This window comes from Amphiprion ocellaris, chromosome 4, assembly GCF_022539595.1.
Source record: "Amphiprion ocellaris isolate individual 3 ecotype Okinawa chromosome 4, ASM2253959v1, whole genome shotgun sequence".
NCBI lineage: Eukaryota > Metazoa > Chordata > Actinopteri > Pomacentridae > Amphiprion > Amphiprion ocellaris.
In genome coordinates, this window is record NC_072769.1 from 23931168 (window position 1) to 23950080 (window position 18913).

Genomic DNA, 18913 nt, shown 5'->3' on the forward strand with positions numbered 1-18913 from the left:
TTTTAATATGAATGTACAGAAAAACAATTATGATCATAATTGTCATAATTTACACTTTACATAAAAATGCACTGAATTTACCAGGAAAATTCTGTTGACAGGATTTCGTATTTTTTATTCAAATTACTTTTATCAGATCAGGTTAGATTCAACTTTATTGTCATTGTACAGAGTGCAACAAAATGCATTTTTATATTTATTTTTTTTGTTATCCCAGCTTGTTAGGAGGTTGAGTTCAAAGCTCAGGGTCAACCATACTATGGGTTAAGGACTTTTTTTAAAGGTGCATCAGCGGCTTGGCAGTGCTGTGGTCTGGACGGTCCACTTTCTGATCAGCAGCCTCATATTAGTCCTACATTTGTCTTTTGTGATTTTTTTTCAGTGGGTAGTGCCCTTTTTACTGCTTTCCGAAAAACAAAAATTGATTTCATGAAATTTGTGAGTTCAGTCCTAAAATGGCTGTAGAAAAATAAGAAGCAGTCAAAATAGTTTGAGTTCTTTATTGAGGGGAAAGACTGTAGAAAAGGAGCAAGTTATGTTTTAGCACCTTTATACAACTTATAAAATTAATTGCTGGTTCTCTAGGTTCTCCTGATACACACAACAATTGACTGTAAAAGATTATATGACATATGGGCTTGGAGAAAAAGGAGCATTTAATTTACAGAAAACAAGCAACAGAAATGCCTTAATTTGGAAAAAGGTATCATATTTAATTACAATCAACAAATTTTGGAACCTGGGATTTTAATCAGTGCACATGACATTAGCATGTAACATAAGTTAAAAACACAAAAGAAAAATAACAAATGTTGTTACCTGGAATTAGACAGAAAAAAACATCTTTAAATACTGGGTGCAGCTGTCTAAGGCATCTTTAATTCAATAGAAAAAAAGATCTAGAAGTCTTATACAAAGCAGGAATGAAGCTATACAATGTCACATTATATTTTATTCCTTACACATTGTACAAAGGTCATTTCCTTAAAGGTTGGCTATGCCAACCACAACACTATGCAGTTTAACTTTGTTTTGTAATATCCTACATTTACTGTGCCTGACAGACACGCTTTATTTACATATTCAGACATGAAATACAAACATAAATATGAGCAGCCTCCATCTGTCCTTCCCAATGGCATTCAGACACATTATTTAAAAAATACACCAAATATTGGCTAGCTTTTTTTTTTTATGTCACCTCTGTAAAACACTTGAAGAAAACCTTGTTCAAAGTGCTTTAAAATATACTGAACTTGTATTAAGCTTCTTGGTCAAATTTCTCTCTTCTGTACAGAGAGGAAATTGTTGATGGAGAATTTTTTAGCAAGACTGAACCATCTGCTAAAAACGTATTATTAAAACACAGTAAAACTCAACAGAAGTGCAGCTGCTAGTCGCTGTCTGATGGCACCATGCTAATTTGACCAAAGGGCTTGTGTAAGAATTACTAAGTGTACTTCTTAATAAAAGCAGCTCCATTCAACTTCAGGCTTCAAACTGACTGATGACCTGTTAGTAAAAGGTCAGTACATCTTTGTAATATCAAAACTGATATGAGAAACAGTATGTTTTCTGTAAAGCAAATGATATATGAGTAACTTGTGTGAATACTCTGCAGGAGGCCTAATGCTGGTCATATCAACAAAAATGTCTCAAGTGTTAATTCAGAGTTAAAGCTATCACATAGCTGGAAAAATCATATAATTCATCAAAGGCCTGAGAAAGCTCACTTGTTTTTTTTTTCCTTTTTTTTTTTTTTTGCATCTCATGATGTGATTGTCAAATCAGGCCAAATAATAAACAATCCGATCATATATACAGCAATGCATAGGCTACAAATGACCAAATCCAAACTATGTTGTGAGTTAAGCAGAATGAAAGTGACGCCCTGGAATTATGTGGTTCTCATTTATCAGTACACAAGAAAAATTAGAGTTGGGTATCGTTTGGTAAAGGTACCTTTTCTTCTTTTTTTTTCAAAAGCATACACCACGATGAAAACAAACTTTTCAGGTTAAAAAAAAAAGAAATAAAAGAAACAGAAGTCAATGTTGAATGTTGACTAAGGACAGGCAGACATTTAAGAACTCAACTAAAATACAGTCTAAAAATGACAACAGATTGATTTAAATCAAGAACAATGTGATGCCAAACATGGACAACTGTGATTTCAGTACCAAAAAGTATTGAAATGTGATAGCCAGCTCTAGATGTAAGCATACCTGTTGTGGCATCAGAGATGGATAACCAACTATTAGCAGCCAGGTTTGGATCTCACAGGGAAAGGAGAGGTCTGAGCAGGTTTGTCACCGGGGTCATCAACTCCTCTTATCATCAATATTTCACAGAATTAAATCCTTCAGAGACTTGGGAGTATTCTTTGATCTTGTTTCCAAAAGTCCTAGATTAGTTTTGAGGCTCTTAACTCGGCTCCGGTACCCTCAACAACACAAGAAGGGTTTCTATAAATGTTTGGGGGTTTTTTTGTAGTGCTTCTCTAAAGCTGATCAATTTAGGTAGTGCACACGAATGAAATGATCATTACTCTTGGATATCTTCCAGACCAACCTGCTTGGACAAGTTACTGGTATAGTTTTCTACAAATGGTTCATCTTTTGCATACGACTCCCTAATAAAGCAGAACTACTGTCCAACCTGGATCCACATACGCTGTTCAACTACAACACAAACTGTAAACTTATAATTTTGACTTTAAGTGACACCATTTCCTCCTCATCTTTAAGGAATATTTGTTATTGAGTTCGGTCCTCCAGTCGTCTGAGATGTTAATAACAACAGCAACAAACTCTTCTCTGCGGCCGACAGAAGTCACATCCTGCATTTGCCCGATCTCAGTTACATGACGGATCAAAACATGCTGCTTGATCACCTGGAAAGTTTGGCAGGGCTGCTCAAATTTGAATCCTCTGAGTCATCAAGCTTCACTAAAACATCATCAGACTGTTTCAAATCCAGCGGATCCTTGATTTTACCTGTTAATTTATTTCAAACTTTTAACAACAACTTTTAAGGCACAATGACTCCTGCCGCTAAACTGCCAGTTATGAGCACAAACTCAGCCTTAAGTGCTGCGAACGAGAGGCTCACCTCGCTGAAAGAGCTCTGGCCAGCCTGATGGGAACCCTCAAAGCAAACTGTCCATGTTTTCAAATGTTCTCTTAACATCCATTTTGTATCTCTGCTGTAAATTTAAGCTTTTTTATTTTTAGCTTCAAGTCTCATTTAGTCTGGATACTATGCTCTTTTACATGCCTGCTTTGCAAATCAATCTGTAACAATTGTATGGAAAATGTTATAAATAGTTTATCAATATTAATATATTTATAATAGTACGCATTTACACACTTCAAAAATAGCTGATGTAAACTTCTAAAGTTTTCAAAAGTATTGTAAGAGGGGTTTTTATGCAGTGGTCCCCCAACTTATTTGTGTTTTACAGGTTTTAAATCGGCGTCGATTCCTGATGACACACAAACAGCTTCAAATAAAATGAACATCCCACTGAGGTCAAATCAATTTCTGTTTACAAAACATGTTCATTTTTTTCGATTTTTGGTGCTTGACGGCCAATTTCTGGGAGCTTCTGATGTTCCACAACAAACAACTTAAAAAAAACAAAACACGAGCAGGTTTTTGGGGAGGAAAACAAAACAAAGGAGATGGAAGCAGTGACTGACGTCCTGGAGTCTTGGGTGTTGGTATCTAATAAAAATAATAATAATAACAATTCTGTGTATGTTCCTTCTCCAGAAACGCTTATAAATAAGCAAGCAGAGTTAAGCATCTGTGTCTGAGGCCTCGCCTTCTTACAAATTCAGTCAGAGCTAGGTCTGGCTTTGTTCAGGACAAGAGAAAAAAACTATTATTAATAAATTTGCTGGATCAGTTTGAAGTCCATCAGGAAGGATTTCTTTGTACACCACACTACTCAGTGTCGTAGAAGAGTGAGAGGGAATACAGGGGCTTTTCTGGAGTACTTCCCGTTATGGGATAAGTCACACACACACTCCCTTGGTCTCCCTGCCCTCTCTCTGTCCCTCTGTCACACAGTTAGTTTTTGTGAGTTTGTGTATAAACTCAGTATACAGTCTGCTCACAGGTTCTTGGTGTTTATGTGAGTCTTGTAATGCTTCGTCAGGTGGTCGCTCCTCATGAAGCGTTTCTGACACTGGCTGCATTCAAATCGCTTGTCTCCTGTGGGAGAAAGAAAAACAAATTGATGTGTGATGCCTTTATCATCAAATTCAGTTAGGACAAAAATCTTCGAAACAGGCCTGGGTCAACACACATAACATGCTAGCAAAAACCCTAACTATTTATCCACCCTCTGAACCCCAAAACCCACCGGCAGGTTTAAAAGCAGAAAAATTACGAACACAAATTAAGTTACCAGAGAGAGAATTGTCCAGATGTAAAGTTCTTCAACTAATCATATGTGAATTTAAGTATAAATCTATTCAATTTCAAAGGCAATTGTACCAAATTCAGTAAAATGCCAAACATTCTGTGCTCCTCAGCGCAAATAAGAAGCTATGATTGCCTCAGCCGCAACAAATGGTCCCTCGATAAAAATTGATGGGATTTTCATCTAAACTGCAGGCTGTGATCATACAGAGCAAACAGAAGACAAGGTAGAAACAAATTACATATGCAGCTTGTACAATATCTACTGTACTTTGAGCCACCATTGTTTACCAGTATTGGTAGCACCAGAGGTATTTTTAAATTTCTGTGAAGTGAATAATCCTTCTGGCATCACAGTTTTGTTATTCGACCCCAAAGAGATTTTTGAGATCGCTCTCCTTCTAGCCCAGTGGTTCTCAAATTTTTTCTGTCAGGCCCCCCTTCGGAGGACTCGGGTCCAGCCCTAATTAAAACGTGAATATGCAGGACTGTGTTATTTTATATGGTTACATTTTGTTGTTTTTCACAGTAAAGATCAGGGATGCAAAATTAATTTTAGTCCAGGGACCACATGAAGCCCAATGTGATCTCCAGCGGACCGCACCAGTTAAATCACAGCATAATAAACTATAAATTACCACAACTTCAACTTTTTCCCCTTTGTTTTAGTTCAAGAAAGTACATTCTGAAAATGTTCACATTTGATGAATTATTCTTTTACAAAACATCATGAACAACCAGAAAAACAAGTTCAATTTCCACAGTATTATGCCTCAGTTTTTCATTTACACACATGCATTGCAACTGCCAGGTCACAGTTTATCCCCAAAGGCACAAAACATTTAGTCACAGTTATCTGGAACTGAACAATCTAGTATTTTACTTTATGAACAAAACATCTTTTCCTGGTCTAGAAATTATTTAAAATTTACAATTTACAGTTAATGTCTTCTCTATAATTTCTACCCTTTGTAAAGTAGTTCCGCGGGCCGAATGGACTATCTGGCGGGCTGGTTTTGTCCCGCGGGCCGTATGTTTGACTCCCCGGTAAAAATAATCGGAGTAGATGAGCCGGAGTGGTGACGTCAACAAGTACGCCTATGTTCCAATTGCATATTAACAATGCGTTCTCCCGTTCTCGGGAGTCCGTACTTGCACAACGGCCCGTGTAGTTTGTGCACCACGACAGGCCAACGTTAAAACAATAGTTCAGCTAATTAGTTCCGCGTAGACAGACTTTTCCTACCGGTCGCCCCCCTTGTCATGCCTCTGCACCCCACTATTTGAGAAACACTGTTCCAGCCATAGGTGTGCTGTTTCCATAGAGGTGCAGTACTTTATACTGCAGTGAAGAACAAGCCCACAGTGAGTAAAAATGTGACCGAAGCAAAAAAATACCCAGGAACTGCTCAAGGTTCAGAAGCAGGTACAGCATCGGCATGTAGAGGACTGTAGAGAAGCGATGTGAAGTGATCTTTTAATAACATCCTGCACTTTAAATGAATAATTACTCCATGCGAATACCTGAGAAGATCACACAGAAAAACTTTCAGCAAATATTTCTGTTCTTTCAGCTCCTATATTTAGCCCAAAGGAGTAACTGAGTGAGCAAACATGCCAAACTAAAGTCCTGCTTTTTATGTTTCAGTTTTGGATCTCACATTCATCATTTCCTGTTTGTGAACCGGTTAAATCTGGTACTGTTTTTTCACTAACAGTGCTAAGAGGCAATGCAGGTCATTTTTTCTCCCACAACCCAACGTGTAATTGAGACCATTGGTATTGTACTATTCAAGTACTTCTATGCGCCTACACTCCTACATCTTTTAAAGTTGAACTTCTTCTGGAATAAGTATTTGTTATGGAGAATCTCATTGTGAAATGAATCATTAAATGATAATAGAACTCATTGTGTTTGTTTCCGTGTGTTTCAGTGTCAGTGGTACCTGTGTGCGTCCTGGCATGCCTTTGCAGCTCGTCACTGCGTGTGAATCGTTTGCCACAGAAAACCCAGTTGCAGACAAAGGGTCTCTCGCCGGTGTGCAACCGGACATGAGCTCTGAGCAGTGATGTTTTTCTGAATGTCTTCTCACAACCGGGAACGTGGCAGATGTGTTTTCGCTTCCCCACTTCCCCAGGCCTGCACAGAGAACGCACACAAGCACATTCAGCATGATGTACAGTCTTCAGACTTCAGTGGAGCATAAAATGTAAAACCTTTTAGCACTGAACTCATTATCAAAAGTGACTTTAAATAACAAAAGTGCAAGTAATTACCTTAAAATTTTAGGAATGAATCTTAAATCTGCCTATGATGCAGATTTCCAGTTGATCGTTTTCCCTTACAGCATTTTAATGGTTTATTTTTCTTTAAGATTTTATTTCTGTATTTGACAGTAAAGATGGGAAAGAAATCAGGAGAATGACAGCAGCAAATAGTCTGAGAATAAAACTAGGGACTTGCTGCGTGTCGTATGTGACATAATCACTTAGCTACTGGGTTGCTCCAGAGCTTTTCAGTTCTAAATGTTTTCTGATCTTTCTTCTCAGAGCTTGGAAGACCCTGGCAAGAATATCGTAATATTATATTGCCATGTATTTGTCCATCTCTTGACACACTCACCTCTTGTCTGCATCTTTACAGTAAGGACAGGTGCAGGCCATGCGACGCTTCTTCTCTCCCGGCTGGCCAGGCAGTTCCAGGGTCAGGGTTTGGTCCACCTGAATGGCAGGCTGGCCTTGCGTTGCTGCCAGTTGGAGGCCTCCACCTTGCATCGTCTGCACCGTTAGATGCTGCTGGCCTGCCAAACACAGAGACAAACACACTTTAAGAGACACAGCAGGGCTCCTGCAAGAGCTGGTAAGCTCCTTTAAAAATCCAATTATATCATGAGTGCCCTGCCATGAGTCAAATTACAGTGAAATTTTAATTAATGGTTACATGAACGTATATCCAGATGTGAAAGCACTGAGGTGGCAGTATGTCTAAAAGAGAGGTTTTATGAACTGTTTTTTGTGCTGTTTCCCATTTCAAACTTTTGACTGTTGATGATTTTAAATAAGGAAATTAAAATAAAGTTAACAGAAATGATCATCCATCTGTCTATCCAAATTAATGTTTTTTCATGACTTGGTAAATTAAATTTGCAGGCAATTTATTTTTTGCCTTGTAAAAAACCATTAAATTAGGTCCTGTGGGTTACATAAAAACTTTTTCAAAACATAGTGTAGTTACCTAGTACTTAACTTTACAATAGTGGGTCTCTCTTGCTCCAAACAACCTACAAAGAATTCAGAAAAACAAACCAACCAGCATCAGCTCACCCCCTGCATTGGTGATGGTAACAGGAACTCCCTGAACTTGGACCCCGTTGATGCTGATCGTCTGCACTGCTTGTGCTGCTGAGGAGAGCTGCGATGTATTCAATGTTATCATTCCACCTGCCGGGGCAATTTTGGCCAGAGTCCGCTCCTTTCGCCCTCCTGCCTGCGTCCTCTTGGTGGTGGCCGGTGCTGGCGAGGTGGTGGTTGGGGCAGCGGTAGTAACTGAGGTGGTGGGGGTTGTTGTCGTGGAAACTGACTCTTGGAACTGAACTGACTGCCACTCACCCGAAGCTGTTTTGAAAAGGATCTAAGGAGAGAAAATGTCAAAAGGATGTCACAAGTTTTACTCAACTGGCCTGGACTGTGATTGGAGCAGATGCTTTCCCATAATCAATTTGACTTTTATATCACTATGAGTTACACTATGTAGATAAAAAAATTATTTTTCTTTACTTCTAGGATTTGGGCATGTGTAATTTAAAAAAAAAAAAAAAAATCAACTGCGTTTATGTTGTTGTTAGATCCAATGTGATAGCAGACAATGGAAAGTTGAACTAAAAAACACTCAAAATGTAAATAGGAAGGCTTAAAACACTGATAAGCAGTATTTTTCACAACAATGTCAAGACCATGTGAAAGTGTTTGCTTGTAGTGATGAGCTGACAGAGAAGTATCATGCAAATGTGCAGTGCTTTTTAAGGAGTTTCAACAGTCTAGTAGTGTTATTGTTGGCCACAGTAGGCAAGTTTTTTCAGAGTAAAAGCTGTAAAATGGCACTGTAGTCTGTCTGTCGGGTTATGCTTTCCACACGAACAAGTCGTGTGGAAATGAGATGCTTGGAATTCCACTCGAGAGACCATGTATGACTGTATACTGCATGCAGTGTAGCTCCCAAACTGCAGGGGGCAGTGTATCGCAAACACACGTCTACCTAGTCTACTCTGGTACTAGAGTAGAAGAAGTTTGCCATCTTTACACCACTTACAACATGGCATTTTACCGAATAGTTGCATTTCAGCAGCTAATTTTAATTTCACACCATGAATTGTTCGTAACCCTGTTATTATGGTGATCTCTATGTGATGAATCATATAAATGCCTGTATTTCTGAAGTTCAGCTGCTAAGAGCTCCTGTTCTTCCGCCAGCTTTCCGCGTCTGCGTAGTTAGAAAAATTTGGAGGTGCGCGACGTGGAAATTTTCCACTTGAGAATAGCCGTGTCTGCTAAAATGACATAATTTGTCCGCATGGAGCCGCACGGACCTCGCAGACGCGGCAAACATAAAATAAGTCTGTCTGTCTGTCTGACTGACTGACTGACTGAGCATCCTTGCAGTCAGCCTGAAGTCAGGACTTTCACAATAGTGTTCAGGTGAAAGTGGGTCTGACTGGATACCTGTGTTGGTGACGGCTCTGTTGGAGTGACCTGCAGACTCGAGGAGACCGGCTGTCTCTGTGGGACGGGCGGCAACGTGGCAGAGGCGGCCTGCACCACCTTCAATGCCTGCTGGGGGATCTGAACCACTTGAGAATCCTGCTTAGGCTGGACCAGCTGGACCTGCTGCACCATAGCTGGCTGCCCAGGACTCTGCACAATCAGTAAATTGTTCCCCGCCTGCAACAGAGACATACAGAGACATAGGCAGTTATCTTGCAATCCTCCAGCGCTATGCTTTTAGCCAATGCTCACATCTAAAGTGGTATGTTAGGCTCAAGGCTACTGGGACGATAAAACCTAGAAAACTATAGCTCTCTTTTTTTTAATAACAGCTTCCTGCAGTGCCTGCAAATGATGAGAGTGGTGAGTAAACAAAAACATTGGCGTTAGAGGCTATAAAGATTAAAAAATCCAGAGTTGGATGATAATTCATTCACCTGTCGATTCTTCATTAAAAATGTATTTTAAAGAAGCTTTCAGACAATACAGGGTCAGTCACATTTTTAGCAAGATGAGAATTCAGTCAATAAGTAAATATATGTATGAAGATTGAGGGCACTTTGGTGGCTTCATTTAGGGCTGAAACAAACATCAATTGATCAGTTCACAGAAAATTAACAGTTTAACTAGTTTGTAAAATATAAAGGTGCAACCATTGAGGTTACTGCATCTCGTTATCTGAATATCAAGTGTTGTGATTTGTTGATCAAATTCCATGTTTTTATGTTTCGGACTATTTGTGAACTAAACTGCTCAATATCTGTGATAAAAAAAAGTTCACTTAACAGCTTTTTAATGGCATTTTAAAGAAAACGTTCAACTTTTTGAGTCTATTTGAGTAGCAACATCTGTTGACTGAATTTACAAACCTGAGCTTTACAAAAACTAACAAACTGTACCTGAACAGAAAAAGTCCCTATGGACCCAGTGGCCTCATACACATCAATACAATACTGGCACTGCAAATAGCAAAAAAGTGGGCATCTCATTCATATTTTTCATCTGCAGCAGCAATCAGGTGTACCTGTATAATGTTGTCTCCAGCTTCTATTAGGATGGTCTCCATCTGCTCTGGGGGTGGTGAAGCAGCTTGTGCGGGAGGCGGTGGTGGAGGATCTGCAGCCAGAACCACTTTCTTCTTTCTCCCTCGCCGTCCTTTTCCGGGAGTAGGAGGGGCAGTTGCCATCTCTGTGACGATTTGAGTTCCACCCACCTCGCCTGTAGCCACATTAAGGGGCAACGTAAGCCCACTGGGCAGCTGCACCATGTTAGCAGCTGTGCTGTTTGGCTTCCGCAATTTGAGAGAAGGTTTGATGGCTACAGTCTTCTGTGGCGTGACAGGAGTGGTGGCAGCAGCTGGGGCTGGCATGGTCATGGGAGTGGTAATAATGGCCTGGTTGGTGCCTGGTATGAGCTGGATCTGACCTCCCTGTGGCATCACCTGGATAGTCTGGGCGCCCTGGATCTGTGGCACCACCTGGTACTGGATGTTGGCAGGGGCCGAGGCGTTGGTACGGGCAGGACTCTGCTGGATAGTAAGGACGATGGGGCTGCCAGGGGCTGTGGAGCCCAGGCCGGCTGGGAGTTGGATCACATTGCCCTTCGTTGAAAGGAAACCCAGGTTTTTGGGTGGAGCAGGGGCTATAGGAGCCGGCTTTATGGGAAGGAGCCTGCGAGGTTGCGGCTGCGCTGGAGGAGAGGTGACAGGAGCCTGAGCTGCAGGAGGGCCGATTTTACTGCAGGTGGCAGCCAGGAGGGCCAGAGGAGAGGGCTGGGTGTCCTACAGGGAGAAACAGTCTGCATGAAAACCAGAATGAGCAGAAAGAGCTCAGCACTAAGGGCAGGATAAGGTGAGGTAGCCGAGATATCAGAAGCTAAAACAAGCAAGGGAAGACAAAACAGCAGGGAAGCTTTCAACTGCACATAAAGAATCACAAGCAGTGTCGATCAAGTGGTGCAGTAGATGTGAGTTTCGCCCTGCAATACTTCTGTACCCCTCTGTGGTCCATATGTGTGAGAGTCAAGCTGCAGACCAGGAAATCATTCTATATGACTGTTAGCTTCAGCACACTTTTTACACACTGGATCACTTAATGTACCTGAGGCATCACTAACAAAACCAATCACACACCAAAATACAACAATAAAACAATAATCTAATGACTATTGTTGCTTGCAAAAGATCAATAGAGAAGTTATGCCAAAGTAAAGCATTTGTTAAGTGGACATAATGGCCTAAAACTTTGCAGTATTGATCGACTGTTGATTGATCACTTGGAACATCCGATCAGTGTGGTGAAGGAAACATTCACTGAAGCTGCAGTGTATCATAATATAAAAGAAATAAAATCCCAAATGGTATTTAGTAATAAAATTATCAAAATAAATGACCAAAATCAGATTTTTTCAAGCTTTAAAGTTCATTTCACACTCAAGTGAAGCCAAAGAAGGCTTTGACGTGAAGTTGAAAGGTAAATTCTCAGTTATTAAAATGCAATATTGGTTTTCTGACAGCACAACCTTAACTTATTCAGGCAGTAAATTTATTATGAAGCTGTGTTACTACAGCAGATCACTAAATGTGCCAAATGTATTGATAATAAGAACTTAACATTTTGACTGAAATATGTAAAAATGGTCCCAAACTCAGAACATTACTAGCACAAAAATGTGCCCATAGAGTGCAGCAATAAAAACACATCATGATGAAAAAAGATAACGAAGTCAGGGGAGTGGAACAGTTCAACCAGAGGGCAGTATAGCAGAACATGACATCTAGCTGTTACTCACTTGTGCAGAAGCGGTGGAGGGCTGAAGGTATTCGCTGGGACTGACAGCGACAGTGGTGGCCATACTGTCCTGTTGTTCTGGAAAACACACAGCAGATTCAGCCTCTATTTTCAGTGGTGAGGTTGTTCAAGGACATCAGAGGACATTACTACAAAACAGAACTGCTCTGATAAGGACAAGCTGTGTAATGTGTTCCTGTAATTGCCATGTGATTATTAAATATTGTGAATTAAATAAATGAAGTCATTAACTGCATTAATTAGTGCATTCATATGCTAGTAGTTCCATGTTGGCATATTCATTTCCACCACACGTGTGCCATATTGGCATGACTGACATCATTTTAAATATCAAGGAATGTAAGACATTTTAGGAAAAAGTTTTCACCTTAATATTTCAACGCTGGTGGAAAATATTACAAATAATCACATCACACATCATATTAGGGGAGCTATTACAATGTCTCTGTCTAGTGTCGTTTTTATGATAATGTTGTGGTCTCTAATGTATTATTGTGTTGGGACCTAATGTTGTGAAAGCACCGTAATAAAGCTTTGCATGAGTCAGACCTGTTGTCTCGTCAAAGATACGTCAAATATAAACACATTAGGTGCTAATTTTACTGTGTTCTCTTTATACTTTGAAAAACATCTGCCAAGTCAGTGGTAACTAACATTACGCTCGCACTGAAAAGTCACAATATATGTTTATGAAACTTAAATATGCATCGTTTTAGGGTTTTTTAGTTACCATTTCATTAATTTGGTGCACACATCTGTACTTTCGACCACTTTAAAATGCATAAATGCCTTTAAAAAAAGACTTACTAGTTGTCATGATGCATTATCTTATCTTGCAAGCAAATTTTCACAACATAACAGCTGTCTGGAAGGTTGCAACAAAATACTGAATCCATAAAAGCATCACTTGGAAAACAGTCAACAGTAACGTAAAGAAGTATATGGGATTACTACATAGCAGTACATCTATTTCAGTTGTTCAGTGGCTGAGTATGTATGGATACAGACTTGCTGGGGTTTTTTTCATTCTGTTAACTACCCCTGTTGGCACCAGCGAGCAAATCATTACTATCTGGATTCATGTTTTCATTATCCAGTGTACCAACATTTTAAAATTCAACCAATCGAGCAAGACAAAAAAAATGCATGGCAACATTTTCAACAAGTAGCACAGGGCTGTGAGTCTTCTGCAGACTCAAAGTAAGTAACAGCTTTTGCACAACCATCATGCAAGCCGGTTTTCGTAAAGTTAGCTGACTGGCTACGAGAGCTGTTTGGGTGTGATAGCACAACAACACTCTGTAACAAATAGCAAGCCAGTGGCAATGATTCAGAGGCACTCTAAGCCAGAAATGCACTACTGGACTGCAGTCAGAGGCATTATGCAAGAAAATTTATGGAGCATATTATACTCCCATTTAGACAGTCAGCATAAGTACATTTAGGGCAGGCTGCCCAGCTGTTTAAGAGCAGGCTAACTCCTGAGGACCAGACCAAGTTGCCTAATGGTCAAAATATGGTGAGGCTGTTATTGTCAATAGCGCACACATGATTTACACTACAAGAGCTTTTCCTCAGGCAATTACTGAACTATAATCAGCTTAGACAGACAGACAGACAGATAGATAGATAGATAGATAGATAGATAGATAGATAGATAGATTTTTATTGTCATTCTAAAATGCACAACAACCACTGCACTATATATATATATATATATATATATATATATATATATATATATATATATATATATATATATATACATATATATATATATATACACATACATACATACATAGATAAAGGCAGATAATCTGTGTTTCATAGAACAATAGTGCTTGGGGGCATTTTAAGGTTTAAAAGGACATCTGTTGTCATTCATGAGTGCATAATATAGACAGAAATATTATTACTCGTACTTGAGTACATCAGTCTAGCTCAAAGCATGTTGGCTGGCAAACACAAATCAAAGTGCAGGTAACATGTTACCACACGATAGCCACAGATGCAACCAACAGGCAACCAACAATATCTGTGAGAAATGTGCACGCTGCTGAGAAAAAGTGATTCACCACATAGCTATTCTAACTGCAACATATGCTGACCTCAGACACATGCAGTGAGCATCCTCAAAGACGCTTCTGGATTTTAAAAAAAGTTGTCTACAGAATAAAAACTAATTAAACTGGAAATCATATCTCCTTGTTTGTTTTTGATTTTGCTGTATCTACTCTCAGATGTACGTCGCTTTGGATAAAAGCATCTTCGAAATGAAATTGTAGAATTGTTTTTCTTTCTCTGATAAGAAAAACATGCCAATGCACCCATGGTATTTAGTATGACTATATAAATTAGGATGAGGGTATTGTCATCCGAGGAGAGACCACTTCCATCAGGATAGAAATGTTTCATCATACAGTAAAGGTGAGCAATCAGAACAACTTTGTATTGATTTGCAGGGATCCTTCCCTCAAAGTAGACAACAGCACTTAAACCATGCCAGCAGAAAGGTCTCCACATCAAAACAGACCACACATATTCCCTCAAGGTCAAGGGTTCAGGCTTATGTGTGTAATTTCTCATCTATCTGCACTTGTTTCTCAGAAATACAGATTTTGGTTTAGTTCTGTAGTTCCAGCAAAATTATACATGAAAGACACACACAGGTGATTCATTACATAACATATTTAAACTTGGGTAATTCAAAACACAACACAAACTTCTAGTTAAATCCTTGCAACAGAAAATCTTTTCTTCCAATGTCTTATTTCTGCCACCTCATCTGTCAACACTGAACTTTACCCTGACAGAAAATAAACACAATCTCTGTGTTGTGGCAGCTCATCATTACAACATTTTGCCTGCATCATAAATTAAAAGCATATTAAAGGCAGCTGTCAATCATAATGCCTAAACTTTCCTGTCAAAGCCAAAGACTTTCACATGAGGATATATCTCCACTCTGAACGGCTAATCTCTCTTGGCTGATACATTTTTGGATATACCAATGTGGATGGGTGATCACCGTGCTTCACAATAACAAACTTTAGCAATTTTACTGCGAGTGTGTCTTTAAGCCCTAAAAGCAATGCATATATTTAAAAACAAACAAACTGTGCGGCCTCAAAATAGCGCCGCCATCAAACACATACTGTTGGGTTGCTTTGCTGTGGACAAGCAGTTAGCGTTAGCAAGCTAGCTAGCAATACTGATAACTAGGGCTGACTGAAGTTGCTAGCTGCTAGCTTAAGCTGCTTTGGTTTCTGTGCAGCCTACTTTCTATGGACGAGCGATCCAAAACAGGAACGTTACTTGCACCATCAAAATAACTCTGTGTTTTGCTATGGACTTGATGGATGGTGGAAATGCACGAACAGACTTGGAAAACACAGGTAGAGGAGCAGCTACACAGCTTCTATTAGCTTTCACGCTAGCTGACGCGTAGCTAGCAAGTCAAAACTCTCTTTGATAACGTTACAGAAAAAGGCAGCCCTTTTCCGGAAGTGCACTGCTTATTTTGGTTCACAAAACCGCCTGAGTGCCCCCAAAACACAGTTATTCGTACCACACAATGTCAAGAGGTTTTCTCTTCAATGCAAATATAATGTTTTACGAAGCAGAATGTAATATAAACACCGATGTTTTAATTCCTACCCACCGCTCATGACGACATTCGCTCTCCGCGAGCCTTGAAGACCGAGCCCATGGAGGAATCCGCCCGCGCTGCTGCACCAATCCTGAGACAATGGAGGGGTGACGGGCGGCCGCTCTGACCAATCAGCTTTGGCAATCTACATGATTGAATTTCACTTAAGCCAATCCGAAAGAGGAATTCTTGGACGTCGGTCGATGGATGACGGTTTGACCAATGGGATATCGAGATTGAGCTCGGCAGGGAGGTTACCAAGGGCGGGACTTCGAACAAGGCAGTGTCCTATTAGAGGAGACACTGGGCTTCACTGACGGCACTAACGGCCAATGTGATGTTTGAGGGGCAGTTCGGTCAAAACAGGAATGACAACCGCGCTGATCAATGAGCTGCAAGTCACTGGCGTTTGACCTGTTTAAACTGTCCCACGGAATAATGTGAGGAGCAGACCGTTATGTGGGGTAGTACAGGCTGCACTAAGCCAGTGTAAACGGATTAAAAATTCATTTTAAAGCCGTGAACACACCATGCTGCAATGCTACGTGTGTGTTGCAGTTAGTTATACCATACACATACTTCTTATCTGCAAAAAATGGTAATCTGTATTTATTACCTATACTGTGTAGTCATGTCAGCCTATACTGCATAGTTTTGTAAGCTGCACTTTTTCCCTCTGTCATTGTTTTGTAATTTTTAAAAAATGTTTTATATCTATCTATCTATCTATCTATCTATCTATCTATCTATCTATCTATCTATCTATCTATCTATCTATCTATCTATCTATCTATCTATCTATCTATCTATCTATCTATCTATCTATCTATCTCAACCTAGGCTGTAGTTTCACGCTCAAAGGCTCTTTGACCTTGTATTTTGCTCTCTCCTGGTATACTCTCTGTTAATCTGTTGGTGATGCACCATTTAAGTCAGTAGTTGACTGAAAACATCCCTGTCCAATCAAACTGACCAGTCAATAGACCATAGGCTATAGTTGCAGTGTTCTGAGTATAATGAAGGAAATAAATGGCCCCATGGGCACAGAGTTATAAAAGGCCTCCCACCTCTCCTATATTGAAGCAAAATATCCATGACGATACACCTTTTTCTGATCATGTTGCATCTCTTTACAGTTGTTCGGCTTTTTGTACATCCCTTTTTAAATGGTTTGTGTCTGCTGCTGGTCATTTTGAGTCTCTGTGGTTTTTGTGGCTAGCTTTGTGGAATCTAGTGGTGGTCCTTTTGTGTTTCTTTGCTGTCCTTTTGTGTCCTATTAGTCTTTTTTTCCCTCTTTTGGCATTTGTTTTGCCTTAACTTGTGTTCACTTTTTCTAGTTGACTGTCTCCTGTGTTCAGTTTATTTCACTTTCTGGTCCTTTTGTATATAGCTGTCCTAATATTGCTCGGTTTATGCCTGTTGGAGCCTCTTTGTAGATGTTTTGAATGTGTTTGTGGTTGTTTGATTGACATAAAATAAGACATGTTAACAGTCACTTCAAACTAGAGGGTATGGACCAAATAAAGTGTGGTGCTTTGGTACAGATTTAACTGCCCAACAGTATACCCAAGTAGAGTTCAAAGAGTTAGTCAATTTCTAAAAGTTGTTGAACAGAAAATTAATTATTTAGATAACTGAGTCCTAGTTTTATGTTGGCTGGAACAACCTTGCAAGACAGTAGTAGAAGATATATATTTTTAGTTTGTTTTAGAGATTTAAATGCATCTTTAATAACGAATAGCAAACTTTTGTTTGCACTGAAAAGGAGAAGCTCTCCAATTTCATTGTACACTGTATAATGACAATAAAACACATTCTGTTCTATTCTGTTGAATACAAACACAAACAACAAAAACATATAATATGACTCTCCAACATGTTCAGACTAGGACTGGGACTTTGAGGCGTTAATTTCGATTAATTAATTACAGTGAAATAACGCATTAAATAAATTAACACATTTAATCGCACCTGTCTCAGTTCCCTCATTTCTGGCACACCGGTAACACTGATGAACACTCCAGCCCAGTAGGTGGCGGTAATAAACCTAAAGTCTGTCTGCAGCACACGGTTTATGGTCTGGAGTGAAGAAGATCCACAGGAGTGACGTCAGCCCATAAGGAGGTTTGCTGAACAGTGAAGGAAGATGAGAGTCATTGTGCTTGTTGGGAGGAAAGTTTTCTTTTAAAAATCTTCCTGATGGCAGCTTGGATAAAAACCTGGTTGTGTGCAAATTGTGCAACAAAGACTTTTCTGATCACCTCTGTATAAAACATGTTGCTGTTAGCACCAAAGCTAACGTTAGCTACGACAGTCCTGCTAACAGCTAACGGTGTAGCCATCACATAATAGACCACCATCAAAATCACTTTTTTTTCTGTATGTCCCATTTTAAAATTGTATTCATTTTTATAAATTTTAAATTATAAACATGTATATGTCTATTCATTGATTCAACTGTCAACCGAAACTTATTTGAATTGAAGATAATTACTTAATGTGTCAAATATTGCTATTTGACAAAAATGCAAATTGCGATTAATTAATTACAACACCTGTAGTTAATTAGATAATTTTTTAAAAATTGCATCCCACCACTAGTTCAGACCCTGATAACATTTTATTCATCGCAGATGTTGGTTTTAACTGTTTTTCAGCTTCTTCCGACCTGATTACGCTACAGAGATTTGGCCCACAATATATTCCAAAGATTTGACCTTAATGTTTGAAATCTGACTAAAACAAATTCCGTTATCTTTAATATAGATTATGCAAGTCCTGGCTGAGTTCTTGGACTCTGACCAGTTTTGAATACTGAAGGCTTGTGACTTGTCTTTTTGGTTTTGTGTTACAGCCCAACAAGAAGGGCTGACATGATCCCAGCTCTGCTACTGCAGGCCTTTCACCCTGTGGAAAAAATGTTCCCGTCGTGGCTGTCAGTCCCATCTGTCATCAGCATCAGTCGAGTTTGCCCCCAGCACTTCCAGCCAGCATGTAGGCTAACATGAGCTGTCCCTCTTTCTCACTGGATCACTCCCTGCGACTCCATTCACATGCACAATGCATGCAGCGCCTTTTCATGTAGGCTTTTCCCAAAGAGTGCACTTGACCTTATTCACATACAGACATCGCTCATTTCTCCCCAGTGCATCCTCTCCCTGCTTCACCGCACGAGTTTTTAAAGTGCTTGGGAAACTGAAGTCCTGCTTTTAGCTAAACCACTTCCTCCCTCTTCACTTCAAGTGTGCTGTAGTTGGCGGTGGAG

The 18913-nt window shown here is 39.6% G+C and overlaps 1 protein-coding gene across 2 annotated transcripts; it reads right to left on the reverse strand.

The window, feature by feature from the left end:
* Positions 1–485: 485 nt before the first annotated feature.
* Positions 486–15736, reverse strand: sp2 (sp2 transcription factor). 2 transcript variants are annotated; one of them, XM_023276105.3, is made up of 8 exons: positions 15661–15736; positions 11980–12056; positions 10214–10969; positions 9148–9366; positions 7753–8059; positions 7052–7229; positions 6375–6568; positions 486–4218 (listed from the first exon to the last, which is right to left on the reverse strand). In XM_023276105.3, the coding sequence occupies exons 1-8, from the start codon at positions 15665–15667 to the stop codon at positions 4118–4120; spliced, it is 1839 nt and encodes a 612-aa protein (XP_023131873.1). In that variant the 5' UTR covers positions 15668–15736; the 3' UTR covers positions 486–4117. The 2 variants fall into 2 exon arrangements, with proteins under 2 accessions (XP_023131873.1, XP_023131874.1); XM_023276106.3 differs by lacking the exon at positions 15661–15736 and adding an exon at positions 15568–15590.
* Between the last annotated feature and the right edge of the window lie 3177 nt (positions 15737–18913).